Source organism: Panthera tigris, chromosome B1 (assembly GCF_018350195.1).
Source record: "Panthera tigris isolate Pti1 chromosome B1, P.tigris_Pti1_mat1.1, whole genome shotgun sequence".
Classification (NCBI taxonomy): domain Eukaryota; kingdom Metazoa; phylum Chordata; class Mammalia; order Carnivora; family Felidae; genus Panthera; species Panthera tigris.
The window spans coordinates 81,486,499-81,510,215 of record NC_056663.1 but is presented as its reverse complement, the minus strand read 5'-3'; the positions used below and the strand labels follow the sequence as shown (position 1 = coordinate 81,510,215).

Here is a 23,717-nt window from a genome sequence, read left to right as displayed (position 1 = left end):
GTCCTTTTAATTATAGACAACTTAATAAGAGAAACTGTATAGAACACTTCTGGTCACCTGCTGCCACCTTTTTATCCATCCACTTCAAGTGACCAAATTCAGAAAGTGCCCCACCCAACACCGAGTAACACCCTTCTTGCTTTCCTCATGCTCCAGCATGAGGAAGTCTATGGCACTCACTCGGCTAACAGATAAATGCTTCCCTTTGTTTCTCCTTCTCTCCCTCCATTCCAAGGTTCTGTGATACTTCACTCACCTGCCTGGGCAATCCCAAGGTCAGGCCTACATGCCTAACCAACTTATCCTTCCCAGCTTGCTGTCCCTGTTCCCAGCTCACCTTTCCATCAAACACCTGTTACTGAAAGAAGCTTTTGTTTCAGGCTCTCCTTCCTGGGAAAGCCATTCTTTAGACAAAGTCCATATAGTGAGTAGGTTAAACAAATACGAAGAAATTTGGGGTTTCAGAGTGTTTATGTACACCCGCTGGGTCTTTTTTTTTTTTCATGTTTTTATTTACTTTTGAGAGAGAGAGGGACAGACAGAATCCCAAGCAGGCTCCACACTGTCAGCGCAGAGCCTGATGCAAGGCTTGAACCCATGAACGGGTGAGACCATGACCTGAGCTGAAATCAAGTTGGATGCATAACCAACTGAGCCATCCAGGTACCCTGTTTTCAAATAAAACTTTCAAATAGTTTTACCTTTCTTCATTAGACAAATATTACAGGCACACCTCAGTAATACTGTGGGTCCAAGTGAGCAAAAGAGGTTTTTTTTTTTTTGGTTTCCCAGTACCTGTAACTGTTTACACCATAGTCTATTAAAGTATGCAATAGCATTATGTCTAAAAACCATGTACATAACTTTAAAACATTTTATTGCTAAAAGTTGCTAACCATCATCTGAGCTTACAGCAAATCATAATCACTGATCACAGACCACTATGACAAATAAAATGAAAAAGTTTGAAATACTGAGAATTATCAAAACGTGACAGAGTGAGCAAGTGTTAGAAAAACAGCACCAACAGACTTGCTCAATGCAAGGTTGCCACAAACCTCTTACCTATAAAAAACACAGTATCTGCGAAGCACAAAATGAAGTGCAGTAAAACAAGGTATGCCTGTATTGAATACTAACTTTAAAATAACCCATTTAATCTGTAAAGTATCTTAGTCTACACATCCCATTTCATTTAATGAATGCTGGAAAAAATGACAGAGCACTAGTTCTAAAACCACTCAGAGCTAGGTACAAATGCAAATTCTACCACTTATTAGCTGCATGACTTTAGCCAAATTAAATTAGTTGGCCTATTTTTTAAAATTTCAGTTTTATTACATATATTAAGTAGGGAAAACAACAGTACCTACCCCACAGATTATAAATCCCACGTGGTTTTTGGTTTCACATACTAGAATTATCTTCTGACTGGATAAAAAGCATGGAAACCATCTCTTATTTTTAGATGTTTACTAAAATTCCTCTTAAGAGTTATACGCTATATTACTTGGTTTACCCTGGAACCAAAGAATCACAAGCACAATCAAGAGACAAAATTTAATATATGCACACAGTTTTATATATAATGCAGCATCACACCATGTAGGGCATTTACTCTTATTTTATACATTCAGATATGTTTGAAACACTTCTTAAGGCTACAAAACAGAACATAGAAAAATAAACAGGAATATATCCAACACTTACAAAAAGTGATATGATAAAGAATATAAAGTACTATTTTCCTTTCAACACTTCAAAAGATATGTATATATACTTTTTTTTTTTTTACAAGTAACATCACAAATGATCACATCTTCACATGCTTTTAAGTATTATTTGTACTCAGTGTAAGGCTATTATCATTTTTCATACATAAATTTTCTTCTAGCTCTGTAACAATGCAATTTTTAATCCATTCAAGTAAACTCAACCCCAAAGTTGCTGTTTCCCAGCATTAAGACATGCACCCACCCCTCTTCTAAGATTTTCTAAAACTTGTATTTCAGGGGGGAAAAAAATTCCCATTTAGTGGGAAATCCCAATTAGCGGGAGAGTAAATGGCTGACGCTAGTAGCAAAACCTTAGTTCTTTGAAAATAACATATTGGAACTGAGCCATTACTAAGATTTTAAACAAAAACATAATAGTATTTAGACATTAAATAGGAAGCAAAATACAGTAAACAGAAATCGTGTAGCCAAATATGCATTCTCTTCAGCTACACTAAAATGGACCTTGCTTAGTACCCATAAGTGAAAGACTAAGGTTACCTCATCTAAAACCAAAGGTAAAATAAATGAGGCATAAATAAATATTGCTAGTTTCTAGGATGGCTGAATGTTTTCTAAACCAGAAATGGTCAGAAAGGAACTTTATTGCACCAAGTCAATCATTAGCAAGTTTGCAGTTCACAGGCATTTTAATTCAACCTTGAGTCACAAAGGAAACACACTGCAAGAATATACATAGTTTGCATCAAATAAGCTGTTGTCAGCATCGTGGTTTGGGAAGACCTACTCCTGCCAGGTCAAGGCAGGTTCTGAGCTTAGGTCAGCCATGAAAATGAACATATGGGTTACCAGGAAACAAGACAAGGACTGCACAGATGCTGGCAATCTGCTGCCACCGACTGCGTGGAACAAGAGCCGAAGATGCATCTGAGAGGAAACGAGGAAACGACTGGAAGAGAAATATACACGACGCTAAAAGGAAAGGGACAGGAATCAAGTTCAGCAAAAGCAACTAACTAAAATGAACAGGTGAGCTTTGGTCATTCTAAACATCTGTTCTTCAAAATGTGTATAATCGTAATATGGTGAAGTTCCATAATTTCCAACTCAAAATACAAATGATTCTCACTTCTAAGCTTTTGTTTTTCTCTTATACAGGAACGTTGTATCTCATAGCAACATACCTTATGACTCAGTTAAAATGAAGGAGGACAAAAGCTTGCTTGGCCCTAATTTGACCGCAGTATAAGGCAAAATCCCCTGCACTAATACATTTAAAACAAAACTAAAGGGAAAATAAAAACTGACCTTCATGCAAAGACTAGTAATTTTAAAACTAATTATCAAAAGTCAGAATCCTTTTAGTCCAGAGGTCACTGAGTAAAGTACAATCTGCTACTAAAGTTCTCTTTCAGCACTGTTTCCGTCATGTCCTGGAGGTAAGATATGGGAAACAGGAAGCAAATCAGTGTTTCCTGCAGGAACTATATATTCTGTTAACTGAGGTAAGACACAGGGACAGTAAAAACATGAATGATATTCTTTCCTATCCATTTTGAGACGTGTCCAGAAGAGATCGATCAAATCTCAGTCAGAAGATCAAAGACACTGGGAAGAGCAATTTCTTTTGGACTCCTGAGATCAAACGTCTTTGAACATTAAAATCTAGTCATTATAATCTAAATGTGTTTTCATAACAATTATCAGGTAAGCTAATGTGACATATAAAAAATAATGAGCTGAAAGTGGAGGACCCTATAATCTCATTCCATTAACAACTGTTTCTGTTAACTAAGATAAAAATGGCTTCAGCAGTACTTTCCCCAATTGTTCTAGCTTAGAAGATGACAACAGAAATTCCTTTCAACAAGTTCTCTCAAATTTTTTTTTCCACAAGACCATCCATCTTTACAAATTCCTACCTAGCACCATCATAATAAAATGTTATCTTCCAAAGTGCTCTCTAAAATCCTATGTCACAAAACATCTAAATACTAATCACTACTCAAATCAGCAGTTACACAGACATTAGGTAATTAAAACAACACAGAGGTAAATAACCATCATTACAGTACAGTGGAGATTCAACTGAGCCTAGCTGGCATCCAAACATTCCTGTGGGTAATCAAAGAACCCAGAGAACTCATCTGCTTCAGTTTGTCAAATTCAAGTGAATTGTATTTGCTTTTAAAAGTAATTTGCCGTTTAAAAAAAAAAAACTATTTTTGGCTAGGTATATTACACATGGCATGCAAAGGGAAATTACTACATCATTTGCATAGCACTCAAACTTCCTGACCAAAAGAAAACATAAACACAGATGCATGAATACTGTGTTGATTCAGAGTTAAATCTCCAACTGAGAAGAGAGTGCAACATGCAAAGGGAATTTCCATAAATACTGCAAAGACCAAAAAGAAGCAGGATCAGGAGAGAGATGTTACAGAAGGGGTAACAAGCTATACAATGCAAAGCAACCATTTTCTAGCAGCATCCTCTAGAAAAGAACTAGAAATCACAATCATCCTTTTTTTGTACAATAGTCCCAGGCATGTGACAAGTAGAACATGCAAATGTAAAGTGATACACATAACCAATGGTGCAAAGAGAAAAACAAAACACAGTAACTCCATAGAAACCTGTCAAGCTAAAAATTTTTTTAACATTTCTTCTCACAAAATATTTAAATCTGTCAGTGCATTAGTGTTAAAGTGGCATTAAAAAACTTCTGCAGTTTTAACAGATGCAGATTATTTTCAAAATGCATAGCATCTACATTTCTTTCAAGTAGGCACCATGATATTTACACCAGTGCTAGGAATTCTTGGTGGAAACAGCCATTTCATTAGATTTCCTATTATTTCTTAAACATCTGTCTTGTATGCGATCTCAAGTTCAACAAATACTCACCAAAATTCAAAAATATACCCTATGAATATTAAAAGAACTATATACAACATTTCTAAGACACAGGTTAATAGGCTGCCTTATGTGTAATATTAAAGAGAAGACATTATTCAAGTTTGACAGATATTGAGATGAAAGGCCTTTGGGTTGGAAGCATTTCAAAAGACAACAGTGTTTTAGGCTAAGAATCATTTGAGCCCAGTTTATGACTAAGGCATTGCATAATAAAATATACATTTCTATTTGGTGCAATGTTATGTTTTGGAATCTATAGTGTGTCAAATGGTATATTTTTCTTGTCACTTTAGTAAACACTATAAAGCACACATTTCCAACATCTGAAATTAAACTTATGTAAGGAAAAAAACCAAACACTAAATCTAAGTTTTATATTAAGCTGTTTATAAAAAATACTTTAACAAACTTATTTTCTACTTTTTATGGGGGCAGCTACCTGATAAACAGATTTTGAACAAAGAAAAATGGCAATGCCAGGAATTCACCTGCCCCTTGAACGCATATCCAAAATCTCTTGTCCAGGATGGGAGTGAGGGTGAAGGGGGAGGGGAGGAGATAGTTCCAATGTGGGTTTTTATTTAATGATTTTGTTAAAGCCTTCAGAAACATTCCACCTAAGAAGAGGTTTCTGCTCTAAAATACCACAGCAGCGACCGTCAAGTGTTTTGTCCCCGATGGCCATCTCCCATCCCAGACCTCCTCCTATCCCCCCGATAAGGCCGTCCTCGGACATTTCGATGGTACTGATAACCTTCATCTCGGCTTCTGCTTGGCTGCCCCTTCCAGGACTCCTCACCTCGCGCATGTTGATAACCTCCTCTACCAGAAGAGCCCCAATCACTTTTGTACTTCCTGCCTCCATAAGTCTGATTATAAAACTGCTTGGATCTACCACTTCTCAGAATATTAGATACTTCGTTTTCATCTTCTGAACTCTCTTCTTTTGGTCTTTGCACTCTGCTAGCCACAGAGTTGGCCCCACTGACCACATCAGCAGCAATCTTAGGATCTTTCACTTTTTCTGACTTCTCCTTCAGACTTGGAATGGTCCTCTTAGGCTCAAGCTCAACAGGCACAGTTTCTCTCTCTCGGTTTAGAATCTGAGTGGGAAGATGAGCCTTTTCCTCTGCTACAGGAGGGATGGTAGCCGATGCCAGATCTGCCTTAGGTGTCTGGGATGACTGCTCCGCTCGGCCCTCACGCTTACTCATACTAGCTTCAGGGAGAGAATGTGTGCCTTCGCCTCTAGCCTCCCGAAACTCATCCACTGCTGAAACTGAACCACATTCTTTAGACAGATCCAGATTTTCCAGGGGGAGATCCAATTCTTTCTCATCAGAGGGCAGAACAATATTCTGCCGCATTACTGGATTTTCTATAAATCCCTGAAAAGGGTATCCATACCAAACATGAGGAAAGAAAGGAGGTGCAATAGGAACTGGGCCTAAGAATGGACTAGGTCCAAAGGACGGTTGTGGGAACATATTCTTGCCACTTAGTGACTCTTCATATTCAGCATGAAGAAGCTGCCCAGAGTTTTCAGATTCAAGATCAGGCTGGTAAGACAACTGTCCGTGACCTTCAGACACCTGAGATGGAGGGATGACCAGAGGTGAAGAATATGTTGGTGGTCCAATCTCTGCCTGTGGCATCTGACCATTAACACTGGCCTCAGTCTGCATAGGAAAGTGTGCATCGGTACAGGTACAATCACTTTCATTCTGAGCAGAAGGAGCTTCCTGGAACCAAGGATTTGGAGGATACACAGGGACAGAGACCTTTGGGTACATCCTGCAGGCTGCCAGGTAGGCCTGGTGCAGAGGGTACAGGTAAGAATGTGGGGCCCACATAGGACAACTATACGCCTAAAAGAGACAAAAACAGTAACATAAACAAAAAGGGGAAAAGAAGTTTAGAGTGAGTGCATCAAATGTCTCGTGCCTACCAAGACCATATAATCACTGTGATATAGAACATGAAAAGGACTTACAAAATTCAATCACTGCTCTAAGATTCCATTCTTTATTCCTATCTAGAAATGAACCCAAACTCCTGGTACTGAGGTGACAGGAGACAATGTAATGAACTCACCCACAGATTATCATAATCATTAATTCCATCCTTTGGATATAACTACATCCCAGATCTGTAACTAGATCCCAGAAACAACCACCATTAAGCACTTGAGCTGCCAGCTTTGAATAGCTCAATCGCTGGTTTTTTAGCTTGACCTGCACTTGTATTCTGGCTCCACCACGAACTCACTGTGTGACCCCATGCCAACTAGTTAATGGGTCTGGACCTTTCTGTCCTACCAGAAAAATATTGGTATAGAAGTAGATGATCCCCAGTGTTAAGACTCCACAGGTCTAGGAGCCAGACCCAAGGGCATTCCAACGGCAAGGATTAAGTCAGAGAAGGTAATACTGAAAATAATCCGAATCCTTCCCCTGCAAAGGGCCAGCTAACCACCAAACATGAAGAAAAATGTACCAGCTAATTGGCAAATTAACCAATTAGCTAAAGCCAACATTAACTAGGTAAATATAAAACAAGGCAGTGAATACAGTAGACGATAAAATTAAGTCTCCTTGTATGAACTCACTGGTAAATTACAGTACAGCAATTCATTTCATATTTTAATAGTCTAAAACCCACAGAAATTAATCCAAGACAGGAGCTAACACATCAGGACACAGAGTTCTCCAGCCTCTCTAAGGCAAGTTATTTCTAGGTTGACTACTTCCGAAAGGATACCTCTGCTACGCTCGTGAACACACCACCTCCCATAGGAGAAGTTTTACAAGGTTTTTCCTTCTACCTTTCAACAAATGAGGTAGATGGAAGAGTATTATCCACATAACACAAATGAAAAAGCTAAGATACACTAAATGACTTGCCCAGAGACAGGCAGCTAAAAAGTGATGAAGCAGAATTTCAAACCCAGATCTTCCACTGAATTCCCCAATGAGGGCATTTTCACTAGGCTGCCCCAGGAATGAGGACCATTTCCTGAATATATTCACAGGGTTAAACCATTTCCAGTTAAAAAAACAAAAAACAAAAACAAAACAAGCAAGTTCTAGAGCCTCAACCACTACCAAAAACACACAATACAGTGCTGAAAATCCTAGTTCTTAAAATAATGTGATCTAGTAAACCTTAGGTTGTTATTCACTGACAGGGTAGGAGTTAAGATTATTTAAATACTGATAATTTAAAACAGCATTAACTTAAAACCAACTTTTAAATGATAAAATGTAAATACCTTTACACCAAGATTAAAGAAGAATCGAAGAATGTTCTTATCTAAAAATAAATAACAATAATTACTAAAATCATACACTCAAAAAGGGGTTTTTTTCCCATTATCCTCAAACAATATAGCTCTGAAGACAATTTTGCCTACTCAAATTGTTTCCTCTAACCTGTAATATGAAACACAGGTAAAAACTGTAATAACCCAAATCAAGTTCTGTTACTGTAAGGTAATTCCAGGTTCAATATGCTTTGTCTGTGCTAACATCTAAGTCCTAAAATGGCTTAAATTGAGATTTTTATCTGATTAAAATTAATTTTGTGTGAAGGAAATTCAGGTGTTCAGTGTATTGGTTTCCCAACTTCTCCGTGGGGTTTTAAAAATTACGAAATAAAAATGTTGGGGGATAAGAATAAAATCAACATAAACCTAACTCATTATTAACATTAGAAAGTATTCATTCGACATTAACCAGTTATCCATAGACTCAAACATCAAACCACTAATAAAACAAAACTGTCCACAAAATCCAGGTAAAGAGCATAAAGTCACTGCATTACTTTCAATTTTTCTACAGATAGAAAATTCTGCAAACTAAAATTCCTTTAAAAAAAGGCAAACTTAAAAGAAATTCTTAAAAAATACATAGTTATATTCATTCCTCTCATTTTTTTCATGGAAAAATAGGAGTGGTCTCAAAACCCAGTCCAGTGAAGAGAAAACTCAGTAATGCTTAGTTACCTAGTTGGTGACATTATTAAAATTTAACTCAAAATGGTTTTAGGCTGTTTTTGAAAAAAATGACATACGGGAGGGATAGTTACTAAATATACAAAAACCATATTCCAATCAAACACAAGCTGAAACAAAGTGAATGCCTCATAGCCAAATCCTTCTCTCCCTACAGTCAGCCCTTCGGGTTCCTCCTAAGTAACATAACCTCTGACCCCTATTCACATTTCCTGCTGAACCCATATCAGTATTTGATAAATAAAATCATTCTGAACTAGGAAAAGGATCTCACCTTTAGGCAGGTCCTCCCCGGTGTGACACAGTGAATAAGGTGGTGCAATGGCTCGATCTCCCTTTTCATTATAAGGAAACCCAGGGTAGAGTGGGTCCTGGTAAAGGCTCAACGTCTGAGGCAAAGGCATCAAGGGCTGGTTAACTGCCTGTATTGACACAGGAACTGGAGAGGGTGTTAAATGAGCTTGGGACACAGCAGAATCAGGTCCAGTAGTCAGAGTCTGTGTCACTGACAAAACAGGAATTTGAGCAGGGACACCTACAAAAGAGAAAAAGGAAGCACAAGCTATAAAAAGGTGAAAATATTTCTCCTTAAAATATAAGTCTACATGAAGCTAAAAAGGTAAAGAATGCTGTACAACTAACATAACTGATAAAAAGAGGCGTTTAAACTATCTTTTATTGATTATTGATTATTAACCTTTTGCTTTTTATTAAGCACCTTTTATACCAACTAAGGACCCTCCGAGACACACAGGAGGAAATGAGGCCACGAAACAAGCCTTGAGTCAATGTCCTCTAACAGTAGCTCTTACAAACATGAGCAAGACACACAGCCTGGCAAAAGGTTCAATGGCTGGGGCAGGGGGAGTATCAAGTGCTGGTCAATGGGAAATGCAAACTGTGATTGTCAGTGCTGAGCAATCAAAGCAACTAGTGGGGACAACCAGCTCAAACATTTTGCTCCTGAGATCCTGAGGGTACATGTCGAATACCAAATTAAACTGGTCCTCCCATGCTAGAAGCAGGGCAAAACAGAGGATCACAAAAAGCTCTGTGAGGCTCCACATGCCTAACCCTGCTCTGAGGTCAAGCTATCAAGAATTTGAAGTCTCTGGGGTGCCTGGTTGGCTCAGTCAGCAGAGTGTGCAACTCTTGATCTTGGGGTCACTGAGTTCGAGCCCCATGTCGGAAAAAGATTACTTGAGAAAATATTTTTAATAATAATTTTAAAAGTTTAAAAATAAAGAACTTAAAGTCTCTGACTTGGAAAGCTTTCGTTGGCTGGTTCAAGGAACTTTTTAATTCTTATCTAACCTGTTGGTCCGAAAGTTGTAGGTTCACTTGGCCAGGCTGGCACAGTGGCTGGTAAAGAAGGCACCGCAGGAGTTAGATGTACCTCTGGAGAAACTAGAAGGGGAGCTGGATTTGACAAAGACACATGTTCTGCTGGCTTCTTCAAGAGAGGGGGTGGAAAAAGACAAAAGTTCATTTTGCTTAACACTAATTTTAACACCAAATGTACCCTGAGCTGCCTTTTACATAACTACAGCTTCTATATAGATTTTTCTGATCTCAGAAATGAAAAACACAGTAGATAAAATTTCTACACAAATTTAATCCTAACCAAGGATTGCCTACCAAAAGTCACAGAAGACACTGGCAGAGACATAAATAAACTCTAAAGCATCTTAAATAATGCTTTTCCAGGAAAGAAAGAAAAATCACTGAAATCATTTTGAAATTCACGAGTTATTTAGAACTGCTCTTCACACACAGATATACCATAAACTGTATGCTTTCTAACGAACATGAAGAATGTTAACTGAGAGGCAAGGAAGGACTAAGAACTTTATTCCTATATTAGACTGAGACCCTCCCTTCTATAAAGTGTTAAAGATTCAGACAACTCTTTAGGAAGTTTTAAAATACTGCAGTAATTTGTAATTTCCCTTCAAAAATCTAATTTTCAAGCCAACCCAACCCACCATAAAAATAACACAAGACACCAAATATTAAGTTTATTCAAAATCAATTCACAAGTAAGGCTTCTATGTCCAAAATATGGTGATTATAAAAATAACATTCCAGGTGGCACCTGAGAGGCTCACTTGAACACCCGACTCCTGATTTCAGCTCAGGTCATGATCTCAGTTAGTGGGTTCAAGTCCTGTGCCGCACTCTGTGCGGACAGCTCAGAGCCTGGGGCCTACTTCAGATTCTGTGTCTCCCTCTCTCTCTCTGACCCCTGCCCCTATGCTCTGTCTCTAAAAAAATAAATGTTAAAAAAATTTTTTTTAATAAATAACATTCTACAGAGGAATGTCTGGCTGGCTCAATCAGTAGAGTATGTAGCTCTTCAGGTTGTGAGTTCAAGCCCCACACTGTGTGCAGAGATTACTTCAAAATAAAATCTTTAAAGGGGCACATAGGTGGCTCAGTCCCGTAAGTGCCTGACTGATTTCAGCCCAGGTCATGATCTCACGGTCATGAGATCTGAACCCCACCTCAGACTCTGCACGGACAGCAAGCAGCCTGCTTGGGATTCTCGGTTTCTCTCTCAAAAAAAAAAAAAAAAATCCACAGAAACAGAACATTCTAGACTAAGCGACAAAAGAATTACAGATGAATCATAACTGTACCCAAATTATGACGCCAGAGTAAATCCTCCCAATTTATTATTTATTTAAGAGAGAGAGAGAGAGAAAGAGAGAGGGAGAGAGGGAGAATGGGGGAGAGGGGCAAGAGAAAGAGAGAATGCTAAGCAGGCTCCAAACTAACAGAGGGGCCCTGATGCTGGGCTTGATCCCACTAACCATGAGATCATGACCTGAGCTAAATAAATTCAAGAGTCATATCCTCAAACAACTAAGCCATCCAGGCACCCCTGGGTTTCTTTCTTCTTTGTATGATCATTTAAAAACAGGGGCACCTGGGTGGCTCAGTCGGTTAAGTGTCCAACTCTTGATTTTGACTCAGATCAGGATCCCAGGGTTGTGGGATCGAGCCCCATGGTCATGGGATTGAGTCCCACATTGGACTCTGCGCTGACAGCATACAGCCTGCTTGGGGTTCTCTCTCTCCCTCTCTCTGCCCCTCCCCCACTTGCTCTTTCTCTCTCAAATAAACATTAAAAAAAGAAGAAAAACCCCACAGAATGAAGCATTCAATGTCAAATTCAACAATGTACTTACTTGCTCTGCAGGTGGGCATTCTAATTTCTTTGACTTTGATGGTGATGAAACTCTTGTACATTTCTCATCACTAACATTCTTTAGAAGCAAAAGCGAAACTTTATGTCAAAAACCCAAATTCTATGATAATCATGGTTGTCTCTACAGTTCACCCTACCTGCACCTGACTGAACCCTCTCACGACTAAGTATTTTTTCAATTATACCTGGTCTTAAACAGGTAGATAACTTGGCCTGCACATCTTGATCCTATCAAACTATTAGACAGTTTTTACTGGGAATGTGATTTCAAAAATCTCTAAAAATCTCAATCTATATACAGTAATGGAAAGTAAAGCTACTCTCCACTCTCCAATTCAGATAGGTGATCAACATGTAGCCTTGAAGAAATGGTTATAATTTGTGAGTGAATTCTCCTCAAGCACTATCATCTTTTCCCAATTTTTTTCCTCTGCTTTTCTACTTCTGTAACACTTAGTTATTAAATGATGAAATCACCTCCAGCTTCTCCTTTTACTTCTTCCTGCTATACTACCCACGATGTTTAAGAAGGAAAAGAGAGAAAGAAAAGATGCAATTAGTATTTAAAACATTTACCTCCAATGCGCTTGGCTCAGGTTTTTTATCCAAGTGTGAATGTCCATGGACAGAGTCTATAACAGACCAAGATAAAAAAGAAAACATTATCAACTACTAGACAGGTCTGAGGACAGAATAAAATATGAAGACAGAGCCTAAAGGACTATCTGAACTGTGTTTAGTCAGTGAAAAATGCAGTTTTCAGAATAACATTTAACATGCGTTAGCTTGAGTCAATGTGTCTCTGCAATAGTGAGATACATGACATTATACTGTTTAATGATTTAAAAAGGGTTCTTTCCCAATGTATGACTTTAAGCCAGGCACAGAGCTCTAGCATCTGCTTTCAAATGATGAAATAACATACCTTTATCTTTCCGTTCTTCGGTATCCATTCTCCGCCTGCTTCCTTTTCTATCACTTACATGTGACGATTTTCTCTGGACACATGGGTTGCTACTCTGAGAAGCTGACTGACTGACTGATGAGCTCTTAAAATGAACAAAAACCCAACACTTTGTTTTAAAGATTTACTCACAAATATATGAACAAAAGTCTTGCAATTAATCTTAACTCTTCATATAGCTGATCAGAAATCTCAATATTCATAGCCCTATGTCTTTATACTTCCAAAACTACAAAAAATAGGACATGGGTTCATGTTTAATTAATACAGCAACAGCCTTATTAATAAATCAAAAATATCAGACAATCAGACCATCGGCCTAAATTAGGAGTGAAACCCCCCTTCAGGAAGTCACCCTTACCAAACCTTCACCTTGCAACCTACACTTACATTCTTTGCACCAAGAATAGCACTCCTCATACCAACCTTCAAAAGCAGCTATTGTAGGGCCACAGTCCTTTGTGAGGGAAAGGAAAAATACCCAAGTGCAAATTAGCAGATACAGTACACTAGGATTCTTACCACTGAAAATGCTGACCATCGGCAAATTACTTAAGCTCTGCATGTGAGCCAACCTTCTAACTGGTGAAACAAAGGGACTGGAGTAAGTCAGGTTTCCAAGCTAACCTATCACTGAAGTCCTTTCCTCCTCTAGCTCTTTGTGAATAAATGTTGCACACAGCTGAGAATAGGATCTCAGCCTTCTGTGGCAGGAGTTTCCTAGAAGACAAACCTGAGTCACTATCAAATCCAAGACAGGTCAACAGGTCTTAAAATGGTGAGTATGACAACCCATTTTAATAACCAAAAAATTTCAATTTATTCCATCGCATTTACAGTAGTTGTATTTTTATCATTCACTAACAACAGCAACAAAAAAAAAAAAAAAAGAAAAGAAAAAGCTAGGAGTACAAGCTTAAATGATTTGTACTTTTTTTATTATCTAAATGTTATGTTATGGGAAAATAACATCTATCACATTGGAGACAAATATACTTAGATATAGACCACGCCTAATGCACACACAGATTTGGGCACATCTTCCAATAACTAAGCTCCAACCCCTGTGCCAGACTGAACTGCTATTCCAGATTAGTGGTTTTCAACTGAGCATCTGATACTTCTAAAGGATTCCACAGAGGTCAGAGGACAGAGAATGGAGTGTATGATGCTTTAATATTTTATACTGGTATACCTGGTAGCCTCCTATAACGTTCTATTTCATTTGTTTAATCCATTGTTAAGAAAAAAGTGCCCAACCACCATTCTGAATCACACAGCACTTGGTACTACTTACCAATATTTAAAAGACCACAGGCACAGGGCTACCACTACTTCCAAACTGAATTGGTTACCTTTCTCTCTATGCTGCCAATGAACCCTCCTCACAGAGCATTTTACTTCACTCTCTAGGAGAACTATTTTTCCTTCTGACTCCCCCAAAAGAATGAAGAAACCCAAGGGTAAGAGAACATTTCTTTCATCAGAGAGGTATTCATCATAGCCCAGCATCTGACACACAGAGCAAGGGCAAAGCCACAGGGGTTACATATAGCAGCACCTCCCAACAGCCAACACTCTGACAACTCTTCTTGGATATATTAGGTCCTGGTGTATTTAGTAAAGGACACTGAAGAGTTTCCTGATTTTATAGATGTATCTTTTTTACTGAATGTGAACATCTATTGCATAACTAACAGAATAAATATATTCTGTTTTGGTTCAGGAGAAAATACTAAACTAGAAGTGAGCTAACCAATTTACTTGCATCAACTCTGCCAACAACTAGTAATATCTTCAGACCTCATCTTCTTCATGAATAATGTAAAAAGGAAGGGCAACTAAATGATCTTTAAGGTACCTTTCAGTTTAAAAATAACTAGTCTACCATTAGAAACTATGGTTTCATATAAAAACTGTATTAAGGACAGACTTCTAAACAACTTTTAAAATCTCTTTTTATACATACGGAAAGGGCTGGGAAAGCCTGTTCATCTCTGTTCTGAATCTCGTAGAGTAAACGAGATTCTTCTATAGCTTGCTTCTCTCTGCGCTCTTCTGGGGAGAGGCCAAAATAGTTAGATTCTCGACTCGTGTGATCAAAATCCTCAGCTCTCTCACGATCAGGTTTTCTGTCAAATAAAACATTGTCATGAAAAAAAAAAAAAAAAAAAAAAAAAGACAAAATGTTTGAGTACCTAAAATAAAATAACCTTTTTTGCAATACAGTATTTGACTAACTTACCTACACTACGATATTACAGAACTTTTGATGGCCTAATAAATGTTCAGTAAATGGAAATTCCTGTAGCTCACGCTACATGACAGTCAAGAAGACTAACAACAGGGGAAAAAAAAGAAAAATATAACTCACTTCTAAATGATACAGAATTGAGATTTTTTTTTCTCTTTTCATCAGGGCAGAAATTTAAACACTTATATACACTCTTTACGCCATATTCCAATACTTTCATAGAATTTACTTTTAAAAGAAAGAGAAAGTTATTAGTTTAAAACTCAAGAGCACTCTCATTTTCTGTACTAAGGGAAACATTCAAAGCAGACACCAGGACCATCCTCCCGCTTTTTGGATGATACTGAAGAGAAATAGAAAGCTGAAAAGAATAAAAATAAAAATACACCCAACTAGATACTAACTGCAAATAAGACTACCATCACCTCATTTGGAAGTCTGGTCCAAGAAGGATGACAAAAAATACACAAGTAGTTTAATAACCTATAACGTAACTCTAATGTGTTTATATGGCTTATAACTATTATAAGCAGTATGAATACTATTTCTACCATGTCAAATAGTTCCACAATAGTGGAAAATGAAAATCCAAAACCTACAGGAAAAACACACTGTCACAATACAAAAACATATAACTTCCTTTAAAGAGTGAGGACACAATGATACCATCTCATTTTTTTTTATGTCCAAAATTACGAATAGCCTTTTCATGTCTTCGGATAGTCCCACTTAAAATCACACCCTAATTCCAATAGGGCAGATGTCAATCCCAATTGGGAGGCAGAGGAGCAAATGTGGACCTTCATAATCTTAGTTAAACTAGTCTTTCTCATATCCCAGAGAGGATTCAGCACATGCTACACATCCCTGGAAAGCTAACACTACCCTTATTACACTGTGTCCCATCACCCAAAACTGTCCATCTCACCCTCACCCACCAACAGCAAAAATCAAATCCTTCCTATTTGCATTTTGCTAAAGAAGAGATATCTGGCAATGACATTATTCCTTTTCAGCACTTGCACAATGAAAGTATCCATGTCAATCCTAGGTTTCTATTATATTTTATTATCTCCAAAGGGAGAGACCAATATCAGTAAGAAATGAAAAAGTGAGGTCTCACATCCAACATTACAATTATAACTTCTTTTATTCTATAAAAGAATTCAAAACGAATGTGTTAAATATAAGAAAGTCAAGATAAACCAATGGGCTTAAGTCAATTGGACTATTAGTTATAAAATTCCATACTTTAGATTTTTTAATTATACAGAATTATCATTATTATTGAGTATTCAGTCATCAGCAGTCTCTACATTTGTGTTAGTGTACTAGTAAAATTCACCCTCACAACCACAGTGGAGAAGGTATACTAACTGCAAATACAGCAGGCTCCTGTCATCAGTCAAATGTTAAAAATTCTTTGAAGCTTTATATCTATAAATCACCCACTGCCTTCTCCTATGAAGTGTTATAATACACAGCTAACACATTAAAAAAAAAAAAAAAAAAAGATCCTAGTAAGACAAAGACATTTCACAATTGGTTATTCTACCAATTCCTAAGAGATTGGATACAACACGAGAAACACACCGGACATAAATTCAATCTGTAGTAAATAAAATCATACAATTAGTTATTTAGTAGTGTATGTGTATTTTCTTTAATATTTAAAACACTAAAGAGTATCTGTGCTCAAGGGGAAAAAAATGATCCTTCTCAAGTCTACTAAAAAAGTGAGAATTTTATTAAAGGAAAATCTCAATTCTGCCTATGACATTCCTATATTTACTTCATATTTTTAGGTTTCCAAAGTTAATATTCAAAATAAGTTAGTCCTCTTAAACACTTTGCCTGCTTTGAATAAGAAGCTATTGGATATTAATGGAGTCTAATGTCCAAACAACAAACTTCAGCCACAACTACTTGATTAACGGTTCCAATTCTGTCTGTGGGGAGCAATAACCCACGAGGAGCCCTGAATGTCCTGACACATTATTGCTGGGTTTGCCAAGAATTCAAGGCCCTGACTACTCCTTGCCGAGGGCAATTCTCAGGACTGTGTATGACTAACTTTAAAGGATTGAAGTAACATCTTCAAGGATTTTTTTTAAATGAGTTTTTTATTCTTTGTTAACGCTTATTTATTTTGAGAGAGAGCACACGCATGCAGGCACGGCAGGGGCAGAAAGAGAGAGAATCCCAAGCAGGCTTCGCACTGACAGCTGGATGCAGGGCTCGATCTCATGACCATGAGGATCATGACCTGAGCATACCTGAGCCAAAATCAAAAGTCAGACACCTAACTGACTGAGCCACCCAGGCACCCCTCTTCTGAATGATTTTTAATCATTTGTTCTCATTAGAACTTTTGGAAAGTTGATTATGAATATATACCTACTTTTTACAAATATGTAAAGTATCCCTGCAGGGATACACAAGAATCTGCTAACACAGGATGGCCTCCTGCAGAAGGAAACTAGATCACTGGGAAAATAGAAATAGGAAGAATTATCAAATAAATAAACTTTTGAATGTTTTGGACTCTGAACAATATAATTTCCTACCCCTAATAGTTTGTTAAACTAAAAAGAAAAATGTTAGAGACTTGAAGTAGTGGTGTTTTTTTATGATTAAACTGTGCTTTCGTAATTCAAATCCTAAACCTTGGTACCTGTGCATATGACTTTACTTAAAAATAGGGTCATTGAAGAAGTAATCAAGTTAAGATGAGGTCATACTAGGGTAGGGTGGGCCCTAAATGCAAAATGACTGGTATCCTTATTAGAAGAGAGACAGACACAGAGGGAGAACTGCATGTGATGATAAAGGCAGAGGAGTGATGCATCCATAAACCAGGGAACACCAAGGACTGTAGGCAACACCACAGAGAGGAACATGAAAGAGATTCCCCCCCCCCCCCGCCTTCAGAAAGAACATACACCTACTGACAACTTGATTTCAGACTTCTAGCCTCCAAGACTGAAAATAAACTTCTGTTGTTGGGACACCTGGGTGGCTCAGTCAGTTGGGCATCTGACTATGGCTCAGCTGATGATCTCACAGTTCTTGAGTTCAAGCCCCACATGGGGCTCTGTGTGCACAGCAAGGAGCCTGCTTGGGATTCTGTCTGCCTCTCTGCCTCTTCCCCAGTCCCTCCCTCTCTCTCTCAAAAATAAACATTTTAAAAAAAAATTATGATCCTTAAAGCCACCCAGTTTGTGGTACCTTGCTATAATAGCCCCAGAAAACTAAGTGTATTTGTAATGTCAGCCTAGGAACCTACAACTGTCTATAAGATGTTACATAAGCTGTCTTTAATGACAAAAAGTTCAGTATATTCCCAAGAAAGGGGAATGCCCAAAAGCTAAAAATAAAGGAACTTCAAACCACAGCTAGATACATTAGCTGATGCTCTAACTGTTCAGGCAACTGGGGATAGGAGGTTTGGAATGGGTAAGGCACTGGTCACAGCAACCTAGGAGGGCTCCAGCATCCACAAGACACAGGGCCACATTTGCATGAAAAGGACAGCCTCAACTTAAGACACATCCTCTCAAATAAAGTTCCTCAAAAGGGCTATAAACTACTCCACAAAAAGGCAGATTAGGGAAAAAATAAAATCCACTGCACAGGAAAATTATGATCCTGAAGTTCATCTGTCTCCGGATATTCAGTCAGATTGCTAATATTCATGATTACATTTATTTACAAAACTTGTAGCCCCATTCAATATGAGACACATTACCACAAACAACCCAACCTTATCAGAACTAAACCAACCATTTTGGTTAAGTTCCTATATCAAGAGTATATAAAGGGAACATCCCCACCCCAGGAACAGGAATACAATTTGAAATTCAACATTTAACATATTACAAGCTACCAGAAAACAACTAAGTGCAAGAGTAAGATTTGGCTACAATAAGGTCTCCCAAGTCATTTGAAAAAAGTTATTCAAAAATAAAGACGCCTTATCTTCAAATTACTTAGACTTATCTGAAGATAATTAGGTAATTCTAATAAATTAGAATAAAAATCTAAAAGAACTAAAATCTTCACATGGTATTTTATCAACAATACTTTTAATATACTACAGACAACTAAATGAACAAAAAGTTGTAAATGTTTAAACTCACATAATTTAGCACATAAAAGAAATGCCCCTCAATTTATATTTCTCTTGCATTCAGGAGGTTACCTTATGATCTGTGAGGGTGTCCTATTAAGATTTTTGTGCTCATTGGAGGGTTTCTGAGACTGTGACCCTGCAGAATGACTAGAGAATGCATGTGGTCTTATTCCTGAAGGATGCTGGAGTCGAGGAGGTAGTGCTGATGGAGCTTTTATTGGCTTGCTTTGATTCTTTGGCCCTCTGTAATCCATGTCTGTGACAAGAAGCCAAAAATACCTCATCATTTTCCTATAATAATAATTTAAAAAAAGCCCAAGTACCATCACCCCTCCTCCAAAGAAAGATTAATTGGACATAATCCTAACCAGAGTGGAAATTCTGTCCAGAAGTAGGTTTTCTCATCTTCTTCCCTGATACGGTGTTCCAGCTTTCTGAAGGAGGTGGTTTGAGGTTCTTCGGGGAGTGTCTTCAAAAGAAAGAAAAAGACTTATTATTTTCTTTTAATGTTTATTTACTTTGAGAGAAAGAGAGAGAGAGAGAGTTGCACGCACACAGAGGAAGGGAAAGAGAGAATCCCAAGCAGGCTCTGTGCTTCAGCACAAACCCAACACAGGGCTTAATCTCATGAATCATGAGATTATGACCTGAGTCAAAATCACGGAGTCGAATGCTTAACCAACTGAGCCACCCGGGAGCTCCAGAAAGACTTATAGTAACAAAATATTCCTAGAAAGAAGATCAATTTTTAAGTATTCTGCATAAATATTTTCAATTTATGGAAGAATTTAGTTTTATAGTTTCTTAGATTAAAAATTAACGTACAAAGCATTTAGCAATCCTAAATTCTAGTCAACTAAGATGACATAAATCAAAAGCATATTTTCCAACCTAAAAAACTAAAGACTAAAAAGCTTTAATCACAATCTAAGCAAAAGATCAGATTAAAAAGGAATGACTGTTTATTCTGTTAGATGTGATGACAGTGCTATAGTTAAGGTAGGGAGGAAGGAGTCCTTACTATGTGAGAGAAACACATAAGCATGTTAAGTGTCTATAAGAAATGGTGTGGTGACGGGGATTTGCTTTAAAATATTCCATCCCATTCTCACTTTTAAAAAGGGGGCGGTTAGGGAGAACAGATTAGAAAAGATTACCAAATGCTGTCAGTTGCTGAAAACAGGGTGATGCTTACACTGGGGTTCACTGTACTGTCTTTACATTTGTGTATTTGAAATTTTCCATAGCAAAGTTTAGGTGTGATTTATTACCCTTTTTTCTAATAAAGACAGCAGCAACTGAAACGAAAGGTGCTGTAAAGTGAGACTGTGGCAGCAAGTCAGCCATTTCACTACTCCATATGACATTTACTGAAAACTAACTACATGCAATGCAGTGTTAAATGAAAATCAGAAATGAATATTGGCCCCTGTCCTCCAATGCTCCCCACTTTACAGTTACAATTTATAGCCAATTTCCCAAACTGCCTTTGTGACAAATGGCACATTTAAAACTGTAAGCAACAAGTTTTTAAAATGTTAACACACAAAACACAAAATTTAAACTCAAACTGCTGTTTCATAAGATCTAAACAAATCCATTTCCTACTAAGAGGCAGTATTTTTGACTGTATTTATAAACACACAGGGCCATTTAGAATTCCTCATGATTTAAGCTAAATGGAAGAGACCGTAAATGTCTTAGTTGAAGAGTAGTACATACTTCTTTCCAAGTTCTTCAACCAAAACTGGCCCATTCTCAGAGTGAACCCCTTGAAAGTCTGCATTAGAAAATTTTCCATTGTGATCCAACCTAACCTGTTGAACAATTCCAGAAAGAAGAAATCAGTCACCTGCTTCCTTTGTGTTAATGATCACCTTTTAAATTTTTATCATTTTCAATTAGAGAGATGACGACTATACACTGTTAAAAACAAAACCAAGTTCAAAAGGGTACACCATAAATAATACTTCTCTGACCTCCCAGGCCTCTGTAGCTCTAGCTAAAATAAAGACTTTTCTTTGTTTACACTTCCTAAATTTTATGAACTGTTTTTGCAAGTAATTCAGGGAGAAGCAAGAGCACAGTCTATCAAGGCTCCAAACAAGAGGCAGCATGTCCTGGTTCTGAACAAAGGACTATAGCACTGCACACACCAGGATTCTAGGCCCATCTTTTTTGTACTTACCAGCAATATGACCTTTGGCAAGATACTTATGCTTCAGTGTCCTCCCATGCAAAATGGAGCTAATAATAGTACCTACATCACTCATGGAGATGGAATGAGGCACATAGGATATACAGAATGGACACTAACTGCAACTTTGCACACAGCAACCACTCTATAAATGAGAGCAACTATTATTTTAATTACTACTGTCTTCTTACTTTTCCAATATTGACAATGTATAACTGAGACCCTTTTGCCCTCTAAAAATAGATCCATCCCATGTTATCTAATATACAACTGTATACCCAATGGCAATCTGTGACCAGAGAAAGCCTTTCAGTTTCCTCCTATAGTCAAACGACACTCAATGAACAGGGCTGATCACTGCACTAAAGCCCAATGTACAGCAGCTTCAACTTAACCTACTTTTTTAACTAGATCAAAATCCTAAAGCTGAGGTTTCATTATTCATTAAGCACAAAAGGACCCTTTGCCTTCCTCTCTTCAAGAGTCTAACAATAAAACAGATCTTTCTGAAGTTAATTTGTACCAAAAACTTAAACTACATCTTATATGCTTGAGTATAAATGCACCTTTGAGTCATAGCAAAACAGTTTCCAAACAGATTTCAATTAAATTTTACCTGAGTGAAATAGTCTAGTAGATATAGAAATAAAATACTCTAAAAAAAAAAAGCAAGTATCTGCTTAGCATCTACTTTACAAACGGCATGTATTTTACTAAAACCAACTGCAACCTCAAAGGAAATATGCATGATTTAAAACAATGAGTAACAGTTTTAGTGATGCAGCATAAGATAAGCATTCTTCTCTGTTAAGGAGGAGTGAGAAGGGAAGGAGGAGCCCTAAGCCCTAGATTTACTCTTTTGGTTTTTTCCAAACCACTGTAACAAAAAATTCCACAATTCTGTTCTGTGATTATACCACATTTCTGACAACTCCGTAAGGAAGAACCTAAATGAATCATATCTTCTTCTTCCACTTTCAAATACCTCAGAATCAGAACACTTTTACAACTTCTTAAGATAGATGGTCTTTGATGCTGGTAATCCTGGTCAACTGGCTTTTTACAAACTACTTTACCACACAGGAAATGAGTGTTACCTCTACAAGGAAAAATGTTTGTCAATGGCTATGTTAAAGTAGTTTGTAAAAGGCAACACTTCAATGAAAACCATTTTTTTTACGAACATTATCTCCAAATAGTATTTGGTTATTTCTATCACCAAATAGTATATAGGTTATTTCTGTCTTGGAATTAGTATTTTTTCATAAACAAAAACAGTAAAGGAACCTTGGAAATTACCCAGAGTTTCTCCAGCCTTGGCATTACTGACACTAGACTGGACAAGCGTTTGTTGGGGGCTTGGGGGGATGCCCTGTGCACTGTAGGATGTTTGGCAGTATCCCTGGCCTCTACCCAGATGTCAGTAGCACCTCCCCAGTTGTGGGACTACAAAAATTGTCTTCGAACATTATCAAATGCACAGTGAGGATTGCAAATTCACTCTAAGTTAAGAACTGATATAATCCAAATTTCCCCTTTTCCAATCCGCTACTTAAATCCAGAGCAATAGTTTATTCAAAGTAAATGGCATGTTTTCACTCATATGTGGATCTTGAGAAACTTAACAGAAGACCATGGGGGAAAAGGGGGGGGGGGGGGGGGGGAGTTACAGAGGGAGGGAAGCAAACCATAAGAGACTCTTAAATACACAGAACAAACTGAGGGTTAATGGGGGGGTGGGGGAGAGGGGAAAGTGGGTGATGGGCAGAGGAGGGCACTTGCTGGGATGGGCACTGGGTATTGTATGGAAGTCAATTTGACAATAAATTATATTAAAAAAAAAAAAGTCAATGCCAAAACTTCCTTACTATTCACTCTTTTCTCAGTCTAACATAAAACCATTATGTATCTATCAAAATCTTCCCGGATGACTTCCATAAAACTGACCTGTAATGTCAAGTTCAAATCAATTTTGGTAATTTGCCAACTGTAATGAAACTATCTAAAAATCTAAAGTGCTATTGCTGCTTCTTTCAAACAAGTAATATCAAAGACTGACATTGTTCTTAAAGATCATGTGATGGGACACCATCGACATACACACAATTTTTATAACGTATTCTAATGGATCAAAAAGCTAAATATTTACAACTATTAAAATGAGTATATGATAAAATATCTTCTAAAGTCTCCAATTAACAACACATCAAACTTGAGCTGTTTTCTTAGATCCTATTAGAATAAAATAAGATTTCAAGTAAAACCTTTTCTTCCTCTACATAATCACTT

General features: G+C 37.5%; 1 protein-coding gene across 1 annotated transcript in view; it reads right to left on the bottom strand.

The window, feature by feature from the left end:
* Window positions 1-1,546: 1,546 nt before the first annotated feature.
* OTUD4 (OTU deubiquitinase 4) overlaps window positions 1,547-23,717 on the bottom strand; it is a 45,500-nt gene continuing 23,329 nt past the window's right edge. The window contains exons 11-21 of the mRNA XM_007091770.3: window positions 20,954-21,048; window positions 19,600-19,700; window positions 19,301-19,487; window positions 14,815-14,977; window positions 12,807-12,930; window positions 12,458-12,513; window positions 11,862-11,939; window positions 9,985-10,123; window positions 8,945-9,205; window positions 7,930-7,970; window positions 1,547-6,526 (exon numbers count right to left, since the gene is read on the bottom strand). Coding sequence (XP_007091832.2) covers window positions 5,318-6,526; window positions 7,930-7,970; window positions 8,945-9,205; window positions 9,985-10,123; window positions 11,862-11,939; window positions 12,458-12,513; window positions 12,807-12,930; window positions 14,815-14,977; window positions 19,301-19,487; window positions 19,600-19,700; window positions 20,954-21,048 — 2,454 coding nt within the window. The 3' untranslated portion in view covers window positions 1,547-5,317. The remainder of the gene's footprint in view (window positions 6,527-7,929; window positions 7,971-8,944; window positions 9,206-9,984; window positions 10,124-11,861; window positions 11,940-12,457; window positions 12,514-12,806; window positions 12,931-14,814; window positions 14,978-19,300; window positions 19,488-19,599; window positions 19,701-20,953; window positions 21,049-23,717) is intronic.